A 12,590-nucleotide genomic window follows, 5' to 3' on the forward strand; every position below is an offset into this window, starting at 1 on the left:
TCCTGCGTTGTTACCGCTCCCCAAGTGCTGCCCCACCCCTCTTGGTTCCCGACCCTCTCCCCATCCCACACACCGTGCTTCTACCTCCACCCTCCTCTTCTCTGCTTTCTCCTTTCATCCCTCCCTTACTCTCTCTTTCGCTCTCTCTCTTTCTCTTTCGCTTTCCATCTCTTTGGGTATTTTCCACCTCTTCTGAGAGTCACACCTCATGAATTATTTACTCGTGCATGTCAGTGGGGGATTTAAATCCGTTTCTTGACCGTTTATTGCTCAAAGACAGGAAGGCAGTGTTTTGTCAGCGGAAGAAAACTAATGGTTCTTTTAATAAAGGTGATCATTGGATGTCCTTTCAGTCACACCCTCTCTCTCTCCCCAGCTGACAGCAGAATACTTGTCAAAAAAAATTAAGGAAAGATTAACAGTGAAACCCGCAGGAGCACAAAGTGTTAGCCATAAGGACATTCAAGGTGAAAGAACAGTGATCAAGCCAAAATTACATCATCATTTGGATAACTTATGCATAAATAGTATGTTCATGTAGTTGGATTCATTTAAGTAAATCTCAAGAAACAGATATCCTCCACACACATCCACCTAAATGAAATATTAACAAAAAAAAAAGAAAGAAAGTGATTAGAAATCTGCCTCGCCCCTCTCCGCACTTGCAGGACTGCATCGCATGAACATGCACATACACACTTCCCTGCAAAGTGAATGCCTTTTTAATGACGGCCTTTGCCATAAATCTTTTTTTTGGAATAAATTAATATAAATCAAATGTGACTGAAACTTTCATCTGCTAACACCATCACTGAACCTGCAAACCTGCAGATTCTTTTTTTGAATTTGCTGGTGCCTCCAATTGTAATTATCACATCAAACACCCCCCAGCACCCTCCCCAGTTTTATTGGGTTATATAAACATAAAGCACATCTTCTGTTTGTGTGCAGTAACCATGCAAACGCACTCCAACGCCCTTTTAATTTAACTCACTGATGCATGTCAGTCGTATCAGCACTCTGCTTATTAGTGCCATAGAAATGTAAGGGTTTATAGCAAGTAGAGAAAACCAGAGCAGTCGAAATAATGATGAAATACAGCATAAATATTGCTAAATGCTACAACTGACTAGATTTTATGGTAAGCTTTTTAATTCAAATAGTATATCATGGCACTAAAGCAGTGTGAATATCAGACTTTAAAGTGCACATGAAACAGTCGCTTTTTCTTTGAGGGTCTGTGTTCGCTCCAGAAAACCTGTCTCTGTTGGGGGAAGCCACACCCTGCTGCCTCGTGACAGAGAAACTGGGGATGGTGGAAGAGTCCTCCAGCATACACACCAACACAGCACACACACACACTATGGCGAGAGAGAGAAAGCGAGAGAGACAACTGAGCAAAGTCATCACTGAGGTGTGAAGAGAGGATGAGACTGAACACGCGTCTCTTTTCACCTCACTCACCCATTTCATTATCACTGCAAAGAGCTCTAGAGCAGCTTCACATAAAATGAATAAAAGACCACTTAATCAAACGAATGGCTTGAAAAGTGGGGTTTTCACTCGAATGTGGTCATTTAAGTCATTAAAATAAAATTTTAAAAAGGGAAAATTGGGCAAGAAAACAAGTGGCTTCTTAGCTGCATTTGCTAACCTGGCAACACTGGGGAACCGAGGTTCATGTGGATCAGGGCGGGGCACAAAAAGATCACGCTGTGAAACACTGACACGTGAAAAATAATGGAAACACAGGAAGCTTCTTTGTTTAGAACTGTTTCAGATATCCTCACCAGGGTGATTTTTGTGAGGTAAAAACTAGAACTAGATGTGAAAAAAGCATTAGTTGATATTTTGCACTTAAAAATTTATACCAAAATGACAACATATGGGACATTTTTGACAACTAGTAGGGTTTGGTACACTTATTTACTGAGACTGGGATACCTACACGACTATGTCAAATATAAGTATTGCTGTATTGTACGATAGTACTGTCCTGAATTTCTTAAATCTTACAATCTGACAAATAACGCCATTATTAAAACAACAGAAAATAAAAATAACACTGAAACTTATCAAAAATAAACTGGAACTGAGCATGAAAAAATTTTTAATGAGTAAACACAGTCTTATAAACACTACTAAACCTTTTTTACTCATATTATGTGTGGCTAAAAAACAGAAAGGGTAGACAAATGCAATATAAATGCATTTTTTTGCAGTAAAACAGCTCTCATTGTGAAGAAAATTTCTGTTATGCTTTGTGTGAGCATAAAAATAATAATGTTAGGTGATGTATCGTACCTATTTCAGAGACAGTTTACCATAAAGCTTCAGTATATAAAAATAGGCACTTTTACACAAATTAGCCTCATGTAATCGCATCAGTGTCAACATTTGTAAAGAATAATAAAGTATCAAAACAGCTGGAGGAGATTTCTCTCTTTATTACTTTTTACAAATCCTAATTTGATTTTCAGGCAGATCACAGTAATCCTAGCAATCCTAGTAGAACTATTATTCTGTCATTTGAAAAAAAAAAACAGAAAAGAAAAAACACACAACCACAAACTGTAGTGATTCAATACAAGTACAAAAGCACATGCCGCTGTTTCCTTTATAGACATGCAGGCACTGGAAATTTAAGCCATATGGTTGCGCATAAGTAATCAGGCAGGCGCTTTGTAACTTGCTATATGAAGGAGTCACTTACAGATCAAAAACCTTTAGTCTGACATGTGTTTTAAAGTGAAAATGAAAACATAAATATGTCAGCCGTACAGAGTAATGTTGTTGATATCTTTACACCGAGGAAAGAAATGGATTTTCTCTCTAATTAGCAGCTTTACAATGACCCTGCGCTGATGACCACACCCTGAGCTGCTGGTGTTCACATGTATGTCTCCCACTTTCACCAGCTAACCCCACCCCCATCTCTCCTCCACGAGGGGCAACATAGCCGCAGTGTTATACAACGCTTCTTGTGCCGTGAACCCTTCTTTTGTCCCAGTCTTTAAAATCGACTGTAGCCTGCGTGCTGAACCTGCTGCTGAGTTATCACAGTCTTAATGTCGAGAATGTATTAACCAGGTTTATAGAGTGGAGATCAGTTACAACCGGAGCTATACTCAATAATACACTGCAAGTATATGTTTGTGTGAATTTTTGTTAGAACTCAGTATTATTGTATTTACAGTACATGTATTATACTTGAGGGTGGGGTCAAATAAAAAAACAAAAAACAAATCCAGGTTTTGCACTATTTCCAGCAGGGACACAATGAAATAAGATCAAGTTCGAATTTTTTACTGACAGGCTCCTTGAAATAAAAACAAATACCGAACTGCCTCAAAAGATGCAAAGTCAGCTGTACATGAATGTATTTGACAGACTGTTCGCTCAAGCAAGGTGTGCTGTATTGTATGGACAAAAATTCGGACTCAGCAGAATGCAAAGTAAACACCACTCATACTCGTACACAGTTACTGTCCTTCTTGTGTTTCCTCACTGGTACAAGTTGTCACTTATTATGAAAATGCTACTTATACCTCATCTTACTGTGTCACACATTTCCTGAAGACTCATAAAATATTGTATGGCACTGAAAGAGGCAGATGGTCCATAAGATAATTTAAAGGTGCAGAAGACTGATGTGTCAATAAACTTCTATATTAACAGTATAACTGAGGAGATGACATAGAAATTTGCAAAGTAATTTTCTTTTTGTTTTCATTCACCATGTTTTATAGATTTTATTAAAAAAATGTCTGATTTTATTCATAGCAGCAACACAATGTCCAAGGAGGTGGCTGGGACGCTGGCCAGCTGTTGTGTGGGAACTAAGTGCCACCACCTGGTAAAAAATGATATAAATTGGATTGTAAGATTAAATCATGCACAACTTTGTTTTTTCTAGGTTTTCATGTGGGGATCAAATGCTTGCGTTTGATATAAATTACAATCTATATAGTGTCTTTGAAATTTGGACTGCTGTTCTTATAAAACAACATATATATCATTAGTTATAGATATTATATTGTTATAGATAGTTATAGATATGTCTTTGGCAAAAGAAAGTACTGATTATTTTGTCACTTTATACACAAAACGTTTCTCAAGTGAAACCTATGCACTTGTGAATGCAATCTTTATGCTGGGGTACAATTAGATATTTATATTATTATAGCATCAAGTTATGAAGAGGGCTGTGTCACAGGAGGTAATTCCACGTGTTTGATTTGGCAGACTTTTGACGTCAGCTGCTCTTCCAAACACAGACCTTAAAATAGTTTTTCATCTTGGGCTGGAATCGAACCGGGGACCTTTCGCTCCTTAATGCGTAAACCGCTACACTACCATATTCACTCGAAGGGCGGGACTTCTGTAACGTAAATGATCACGCTCACTGGTAAGAACCAATCATATGTCTTGGTCTTGTACGGTTAGTGTTTTCCGTTGATTCACGTCGCACATGCGCAATTCATTCTGAAAATGGCGGCCGTACAAGGTGGTATGGGCGATGCGGACATAAAAACAGACATTAAAACAGAACCATCAGCCGATGGCTTTGGAAATAACAATGCTAACGATGGTAGAGTGCTCTCTGCGTCTCCCGGCTCCAGCTCTTCGACTGGAAGCAACAAACAAACAGCCCCGGTTACCCCGGAGGACCAGCAGACATTGCTGGCAGTCCTGCAATTCCTCAAAAAGAACAAACTCACCGAGTCCGTCGAGATTTTGCGTCGTGAGGCGGGATTACCGGAAAATTCACTGGACCCGAAGGCGAATGAATCGGCCGGGGCAGGATCGGGAGGTGCAGCCGGTATTGTGGACTTAGAAGGCGGGGATGCGAGCTCTCTTCTCAGCCGAGTTACCGGATCATCCTCCGCCGGAGCCCAGGCGCCAACCAAAGGTACAGTACAGTCGGGGTGCTGCCGCTTTTATGTATGAAAACACTTAACAAACGTCTCCTGATCAACCACGAGTTTGACACAACAGCCTAATATAGTGGTATCAGTTAGGGATAATGCTCAGAGCGCTAAGAGTTAATCATTTTCATACTACAGGGTGTGTTAACTTCGAGTACTAACATATTTATATGTTTATATTGCCTTACGTTTTACGGCAGGGTTACTTCGTGTTCATTCAGTGAAGCGATTGCAGTGATAATGTGTTTTTAATGTATTGGTAGTACCATTAACCAGTAATCATATCCTGTGTAGGATGTGAAATTGTAATTGCAAATAGAAAGTAAAACAGTTAAATGTATTAACTGTAATTAACTGATTAATACCCTTTCAAGTTAAAAAAAAAAAAGAGGTAAACTTGAGTTTATATGCGGTGGAAAGAAAGCCAGGGTCAGATACAAACTCTGCAGTTCTCTAAAGAAAAAGGAGGTTTAGCTTTACCAAGCATCGAAGTGTATTTAAAAACAGCACAAATCAGACCTTTGATATATTGGTGATGGGATGGACACTGCAAAATCGAAAAGTTTGGAAACAGGGAATTTTTATGGTGGTTCGCATCAAACTCGAGATTTATAGCTGGCAATCATGACAGAAAGTTCAAGCACTGGGCAAATAAAGGCATCACAGCAATATGCACAATGGTTAAGGATGAAAATATGTTGGGTTTTGAAAGACTGAAGGAAAAATTTGAACTAGGTGAACATGAAGAATTTTGATACCTAAGATAAGTAAGGTATTATTATGAGAAGGAGGTTAAAACTGATAAAATAAAATGAGATTATTGAGGTATTTCAGAAGAAAATGCAGAGAAATCTCTGCTTTGTACAGAGATTTAAGGTCATGCAGAAAGACCTCCTTTCTGTATATTAAAGACAAATAGGATAAAAGAAAAGAAAGAACAAATAACTTTAATTTGTAAAACACAGTGCATGGCCACTAGCTCCAGGATAAAGAGAGAATTTAACTGGAAATATGATCTATTGTTGTTGTTGTTGTTGTTGTTGTTGTTGTTTTGTTTTTTAAAACTCCAAAAACTTGGAGGAATGCTGCATGCTGGAGACTGTGTGGACAAATTGATGTAGATTGTGCGCATGTATTTTGGTCATGCCAAAAGATATAGGGGTTGTGGAATAAAATGTGCAAAGCTTTAGCATATGGAATACCCAAATCATGCAAGGCATTCTATTTGGGCGACTAGTTAGATGACACAGGACAAAAGGAGAATGGATTTTTACTGTTTTTACTATTATCAGTCAGTTAAAAAGCAATCACCAGTATAAAGCGGGATCATTGACCTCAGAGCAGTGGTCGTGCATTGTTAGTAAAAAAAGTTTTGAAAAAGGCAAAGTTGTATTTACTTTGTAGTTACACTGACAGTTTAGATAATCTTAAAAATGTTTTTTTCCCACGTGGATAAAACCAACACACTGCTAATACAACCCATCTCATTGGGACTTTTTCATCAGCAGTTGCAGAGGACCAGCCAGATGTCAGTGTGGTACTGTCAGCTTACAGCCAGCAGGGAGATCCAACTCTGTATAAGGTCTACTACAGGGACCTCAAGAAGTTCATAGAAACAGTATTGGACTGTCACAGAGCCGAACTGTCCCAGGTCTTCTACCCACTTTTTGTCCACATGTATCTGGAGCTGGTGTACAACAATCATGAAAGCGAGGCTAAGGCCTTCTTTGAAAAGTGAGTCTAATTGTACATATTTCCAAATATCAGCCACACTCTATTTTCCGTGCACTTTAATGACTTTATTTCTTTATGTTCACCTCCCTCTCAGGTTCAGTGGGGACCAGGAGTGCTACTATGAAGAGGACTTGCGCATTTTATCTGGCTTGACCAAGAAGGAGCACATGAGAGGCAACGAGACTTTGTTGGACTTCCGCACCAGCAAGTTTGTCCTGCGTATCTCCCGTGACTCTTATCAGCTGCTGAAGAGACACCTGCAGGAGCGTCAGAACAACCAGATCTGGAATATTATCCAAGAGCACCTCTACATTGATATCTTTGATGGCATGCCACGCAGCAAGAGCCAGATAGATGCAATGTCTGGCAGCTTGGCAGGAGAGGCCAAGCGTGAAGCCAATAAAACTAAGGTTGGATTTATACACCACGTTTGACGTTTGACAACTTGAATTTTGAACCCTTGACCCCTAGACTGAGGGCATCCAAAAGCTTTTTAAAATTAAGATATCCTTACATGTATCTGCCGCCAGTTTGAGCAATTACTTTATTTCTTTCCCCTATATACCAGACCTTTTGAAATGACATGTCCTTGTTCCTTTGTCACTCACCATGTGCAGGTTTACTATGGATTGCTGAAGGAACCAGAAATTGAGCTGCCCCTTGATGATGAGGATGAGGAGGCAGAGAATGAGGAGGGTAAACCCAAGAAGAAGAAGCCAAAAAAGGACAGCGTGGGCTCCAAGAGCAAAAAGCAGGATCCAAATGCTCCTTCCCAGAATAGGTAGGGATTGTTTACACAGTACTGTACTGTGTGTTTGTTGCACACTACTGTAGAGGCTAATCTAATCTTCTTGGTCAGATATATTTTGAATGTCATGCTTTTTGAATCAACTCAGAAAGAAGTCTGATAAAATGTGTCCTATTTAGGATACCCCTGCCAGAACTCAAAGACTCAGACAAGCTGGACAAGATCATGTACATGAAGGAGGCCACGAAAAGGATTCGTCTAGGACCAGATAACCTCCCCTCCGTCTGCTTCTACACTTTTCTCAATGCATACCAGGTAAAGTTTTATGATGCATTTCATTTGTTTGCCAGAGGAGCGGCTATTCTCCAAAACGATGGTTAGTCAATATCTATTTTTTTGGCCATAGTTTCAGTTGACTTACGTTTTCCCATAGAGGGGACAAATAAAAATGGGGAAAAAATTATTTTATCCCACACCTGGAGACTTGTTCATGAGTGATGATGAATTTAATAAACAAAAAAACCTCATTATTCTGACATATTTCCATGTTTCCAGTGTAGGGAAATATGTAGGATTGCGTTCTGATTGTGGATGTTTGGATGTGATATCGGTCGTAGTTTCTGAATTTTCATACGTCTAATGTTTGTGCATTGTAGCAGTGAAAACTATGACATAAATTAATTGTATTTATTCTCTTAAGGGTCTGACTGCAGTGGACTTAACTGATGACTCCAGCCTGATCGCAGGAGGCTTTGCTGACTCCACAGTACGAGTGTGGAGTGTCACACCGAAAAAGCTCCGCAAAGTCAAGTCTGCAGCAGGTACACTATTTTATACTGACAATATCTTTACTTGCAGATATAAAATGCTTATTTTTCTAAAACATTGCCTTTGAATTTTTTCCTATTTTCTCTTAAGACTTGAACCTGATTGACAAAGAGTCAGACGATGTGCTGGAAAGGATCATGGATGAGAAAACGGCCAGCGAATCAAAGATAATGTATGGACACAGTGGACCAGTGTATGGCATCAGCTTCAGCCCGGACAGGTAGAGCCACTCGTCTACCTGACGATAATGGAAATTACATGTTTTTTGTAAAATCCTTTAATAATTACACTATTTATTTATTGATACAACAGGTCAAGCTGTATATGTCATGAAAATGTTTTTTTCTTTTCAGAAACTACTTGTTGTCCAGTTCAGAAGATGGTACTGTGAGGTTATGGAGTCTCCTAACGTTTACCTGTCTGGTGGCCTACAAAGGGCACAACTACCCAGTGTGGGACACACAGTTTTCTCCCTATGGCTACTATTTTGTGTCTGGAGGGCATGACAGGGTAGCCCGGTAAGAAACTACAGACCTTGTTTTGTCATTGTGTGATAGCATATTGGAACATCATGTTGTTGTTGATCCACATTGGCTCATTCTAGAGGTGCTTTTCATTGGTTCACCTTCTGCTCTTTTGGGGTTTTCTTTCTTTTTAAACAGATTGTGGGCGACAGATCACTACCAGCCTCTGCGGATATTTTCTGGTCACCTGGCTGACATCACTTGCACTCGTTTTCACCCAAACTCCAATTATGTGGCCACAGGATCATCTGACCGTACCATCCGCCTGTGGGATGTCCTAAGTGGAAACTGTGTGCGCATCTTCACTGGTCATAAGGTTAGAGTTCAACAGACATCATTTAGAAAATGTCATTTTAATCACATTATATTGAAATGTGCATAATTGTTCATGTAATGCTGTATAGTGCAGCACAGTTAGAAATAGTAAATGCTGTTTAAACATCTGTGAGTCTAATATTTTAATGTCATCTTCCAGGGTCCCATCCATTCACTCGCTTTTTCCCCCAATGGGAAGTTTTTGGCATCAGGGGCCACTGATGGCAGAGTCCTCCTGTGGGACATTGGCCATGGATTGATGGTGGGAGAGCTCAAGGGCCATACAGATACCATCTATTCCCTCAGGTTCAGCAGGGATGGCGAAATCCTTGCTTCTGGTGAGTGTTCCAGGTTTCTTTATACTTTTCCATTAAGTGATTAACCTCAAATATTATACAGCGTGATCACGGCTCAAAAATGCACTATAGCCAGAGTGACAAAGTGTAATGTTTTCTAGGTTCTATGGACAACACGGTTCGCCTGTGGGATGCAATGAAAGCATTCGATGACTTGGAAACAGATGACTTCACGGCAGCTACGGGACACATCCATTTACAAGATAACTCCCAGGAGCTTCTGCTAGGCACCTACACGACTAAATCAACACCTGTTATACACCTTCACTTCACCCGGAGGAACCTGCTTCTGGCTGCTGGAGCCTTCAATCCTTGAGACCATTTCCCTCTGAGAACATAATCAATGGAATCTAGAAATTATGCAAAACTTTGACTGCCACAAGTAACTGAGGAAGGTTATGGCACAGTGAAAATAACTATTTATCAGTTTACATTTGGCTAGCATAACAATTAGGTTAGCCAACTATGAGAGCCAAACAGAGGACTGTATGTTTAAGTCGTTGTGTTGAGTACAGCCTTACTGAATACATGGCTGACATTTCTGTACTATAGTCTTTTATACTGGTGCACACTGTAAATAAAGAAAAGTGTTTTCTATGTTTTGGGCATAGATGTTTTTATTGTTAACATTGGAAAACCAAACACTCAAATTTCATTACAAGCATGTCCAGCTGCTCTTTCCATTCCAAGCTGTTGGAAATGATGGGCAAATGGAAGCCTGTAAGGACAAAAGAGAGTCAATCAATTCAACTGAATAACTACAACATGGTGCCAAAGAACACTTTCACATGTGGCAGAGTAAACGACCTGCTTTGCCACGCAAGCCACAGTTGCCTCCCCAATAGTTTTCAAAACGGCAAGAGATGTGTTTTTATTCTTTAGTAATTTATCATTTTTATGCACAGCAGAAACATTGTTTGCATACTACAGGCAAAATACACATTTAGTGCAAACATGTAAGTGCAGTAATAGACAAGCAGAATAAGCATGGGTGATAAATATGGATCATAACTCTTCTTTCAGCTGCTTCCTTCAGGAGTCACCACAGTGGATTACCAGCCTCCACCTCACCCCACCCTAGCATCCTCCTTTGTCACACCAACCCTCTGCATATCCTCCTTCACTACAGCTCCATATTCCCATATAAATATGGGTCAAATTCTACCATTAAGAGCAGAATAAAATCTTGTGTAATAAAACATAATTAAAGCTAACAATCAGAATTTCATTAATGTTTTGGTTTAGCAAGCAGTAGAGAAGAGTCACAATCACGATTATGAAAATCAGATATATTTAAAAGAAATAAATCACCTAATGAGAAATGGATAGACACAACCGTAACATTCTGCTAAAATTTGACTCGACCATAGTACTTGGAAAGCTGGTGGCTTTCTGTCCCCAAAATCTTGTTGCTTGCCTACAGACTGTAAACACTGAAATGCAGAAAGACTAACATACTTACATAATCACTTTTCGGTGACAGCAGGCTTTTTCTTAGGCTTCAATTTGAAGAAAAGGGCGATGGCTGCTAGGCTAGCATATGTGGCCAAAACACACTAAAAAGGGGGGGGAAAGAAAGTATATAAGTGCTGTGAGCAATGCAGTATGACAATGCAGCAGGGACGTAGAGCTTCTTGCTTTTAAACAGCTATACAATTATGCAGTTTATATACACAACTCACATTCCTCCTTCCTGTGATTGTGTATGAATTGAAGTACTTGGCAATTCCAGTGAACTGGTGCTGGGTTCCAGCGTCATGTCCTGCCATGATGGATATCAGATGGTCCTACACAAGAAAAATGGCAAATAAATAATTAGTATACTATATGATAAGCAGATATAGTGACTGTACAGAAACATAACATCTTCCAGTTGCTCCCTTTAGGGGTTGCCACTGTGCATCACCTGCCTCCATCTCACCCAATCCCTAACATCCTCGACTGTCACACCAACCCTCTGCATAACCTCCTTCACTACATCTGTGAATCTTCTCTGTGATCTTCCTCTTTTCTTCCTGTCTGGCAGCTCTAGCATCTTTTCCCCAATTTAACCACTCTCTTCTCTACACTCAAACCATCCCATCCTCGCCTCTTGAACTTTGCATTCAAAGCGCTTGACCTGAGCTGTCCCTCTGATATATTCATTTCTAATTCTGTAAATCCTGGTTACGCCCAATGAAAATGTTAACATCTTTAACACTGCCACTTCCAGGTTGCCCACCTGTCTTTCTGTTAACGCAACCATCTCACCACCATCGTCTAAAACCCCCTTTTCACTCTTGCTGAAAGAACAAGTTCTCCCAAATGATTACTACACTTTGTAAGCAAATCATGTCTCTATTTAATATTTTAGGTACATTTTATGGTAGTGATTTGGTTGGTAGCTATTGATCAGAGAAGGCATGACACGACATGATATATTATCATTTTCTGTAAATGTAGAGAGAGGTGAATTCAGAAATAATCAAGGTCCTAACAGAAACTATAGCTAAAATAAATTAATTCCTAGTACTGGGTAGACTTTATGGGTGCTATGCAACTACTACTCTGATGCACAACAACAAAAAAAAAACCTATCGGTAAAGTAGCTACTTAAAGTTAGTACCATCATAGTTACATAAGAGACGTTACAGCCTTTATAGTTGCTAGCCCAACATGGTACGTCATTAAAATATGACCGACGTGAAGGACATGTCTTCGCATGAACACCTAGAATGCCAGGTTCTGCTTCTGGTAAAACAACGCTGCAATTCAAATGCATTAATACGAGACATTTTAGCGAGTAATGCACACTCTATAGTCGTTAACGTTAGCTTGCTAGGTTAGCCTGCTAGGTAGTTTATTAGTTTCAGATCAATGGCTTAAGCAGTACAACATCACAAATGCATTGTAAAGACAACTTGACTCTACTCATAACTGCTCAAAGCAAAGTAACTGGTCTAACTTCTTTCTCAAGGTCTTGAGGCTTACCTTAAACACTCGACCCCCGTACAACCAGAATGAGACAGGTGCCCTTCAGCAGAGGCCGCAATGCTAAACTCGCTAGGAAGTCCCGCCCATGGTCAATGATCTCGGACTGCGGCATTATTTGTTAAAAGTACTGTCACTCAAATTTAAGGTCGAGCGCGTTCACTGAATGGCTAATGTCGGTGACAAT

At 39.8% G+C, this 12,590-nt stretch overlaps 2 protein-coding genes across 3 annotated transcripts; one reads left to right on the forward strand and one right to left on the reverse strand.

Annotated features, from left to right (window-relative positions):
• Positions 1-4,430: 4,430 nt before the first annotated feature.
• taf5 (TAF5 RNA polymerase II, TATA box binding protein (TBP)-associated factor) lies at positions 4,431-9,878 on the forward strand. 2 transcript variants are annotated; one of them, XM_031753708.2, is made up of 11 exons: positions 4,431-4,912; positions 6,437-6,662; positions 6,757-7,072; positions 7,280-7,443; positions 7,590-7,725; positions 8,111-8,231; positions 8,329-8,458; positions 8,592-8,756; positions 8,901-9,078; positions 9,238-9,415; positions 9,535-9,878. In XM_031753708.2, exons 1-11 carry the CDS (start codon positions 4,492-4,494, stop codon positions 9,747-9,749), a joined length of 2,250 nt encoding a protein of 749 aa, XP_031609568.2. In that variant the 5' UTR covers positions 4,431-4,491; the 3' UTR covers positions 9,750-9,878. The 2 variants fall into 2 exon arrangements, with proteins under 2 accessions (XP_031609568.2, XP_031609559.2); XM_031753699.2 differs by having other exon boundaries at positions 4,439-4,912; positions 6,434-6,662.
• A 150-nt stretch (positions 9,879-10,028) lies between these two features.
• Positions 10,029-12,526, reverse strand: atp5md (ATP synthase membrane subunit k). The gene is made up of 4 exons (XM_031753723.2): positions 12,404-12,526; positions 11,116-11,220; positions 10,896-10,989; positions 10,029-10,151 (listed from the first exon to the last, which is right to left on the reverse strand). The coding sequence occupies exons 2-3, from the start codon at positions 11,200-11,202 to the stop codon at positions 10,900-10,902; spliced, it is 177 nt and encodes a 58-aa protein (XP_031609583.1). The 5' UTR covers positions 11,203-11,220; positions 12,404-12,526; the 3' UTR covers positions 10,029-10,151; positions 10,896-10,899.
• Between the last annotated feature and the right edge of the window lie 64 nt (positions 12,527-12,590).

Source organism: Oreochromis aureus, linkage group 6 (genome assembly GCF_013358895.1).
Source record: "Oreochromis aureus strain Israel breed Guangdong linkage group 6, ZZ_aureus, whole genome shotgun sequence".
Lineage (NCBI taxonomy): Eukaryota > Metazoa > Chordata > Actinopteri > Cichliformes > Cichlidae > Oreochromis > Oreochromis aureus.

Excerpts from the sequence above, each read along its gene's own strand:
- atp5md (XM_031753723.2), bottom strand. The coding sequence starts at position 11,202 with ATGGCAGGACATGACGCTGGAACCCAGCACCAGTTCACTGGAATTGCC. Across the intron at positions 10,990-11,115 it reads CAATCACAGGAAGGAGGAAT|TGTGTTTTGGCCACATATGC; the intron begins GTGAGTTGTGTA and ends CCCCCTTTTTAG.
- taf5 (XM_031753699.2), top strand. The coding sequence starts at position 4,492 with ATGGCGGCCGTACAAGGTGGTATGGGCGATGCGGACATAAAAACAGAC. Across the intron at positions 7,073-7,279 it reads GTGAAGCCAATAAAACTAAG|GTTTACTATGGATTGCTGAA; the intron begins GTTGGATTTATA and ends CACCATGTGCAG. Across the intron at positions 9,416-9,534 it reads TGGCGAAATCCTTGCTTCTG|GTTCTATGGACAACACGGTT; the intron begins GTGAGTGTTCCA and ends AATGTTTTCTAG.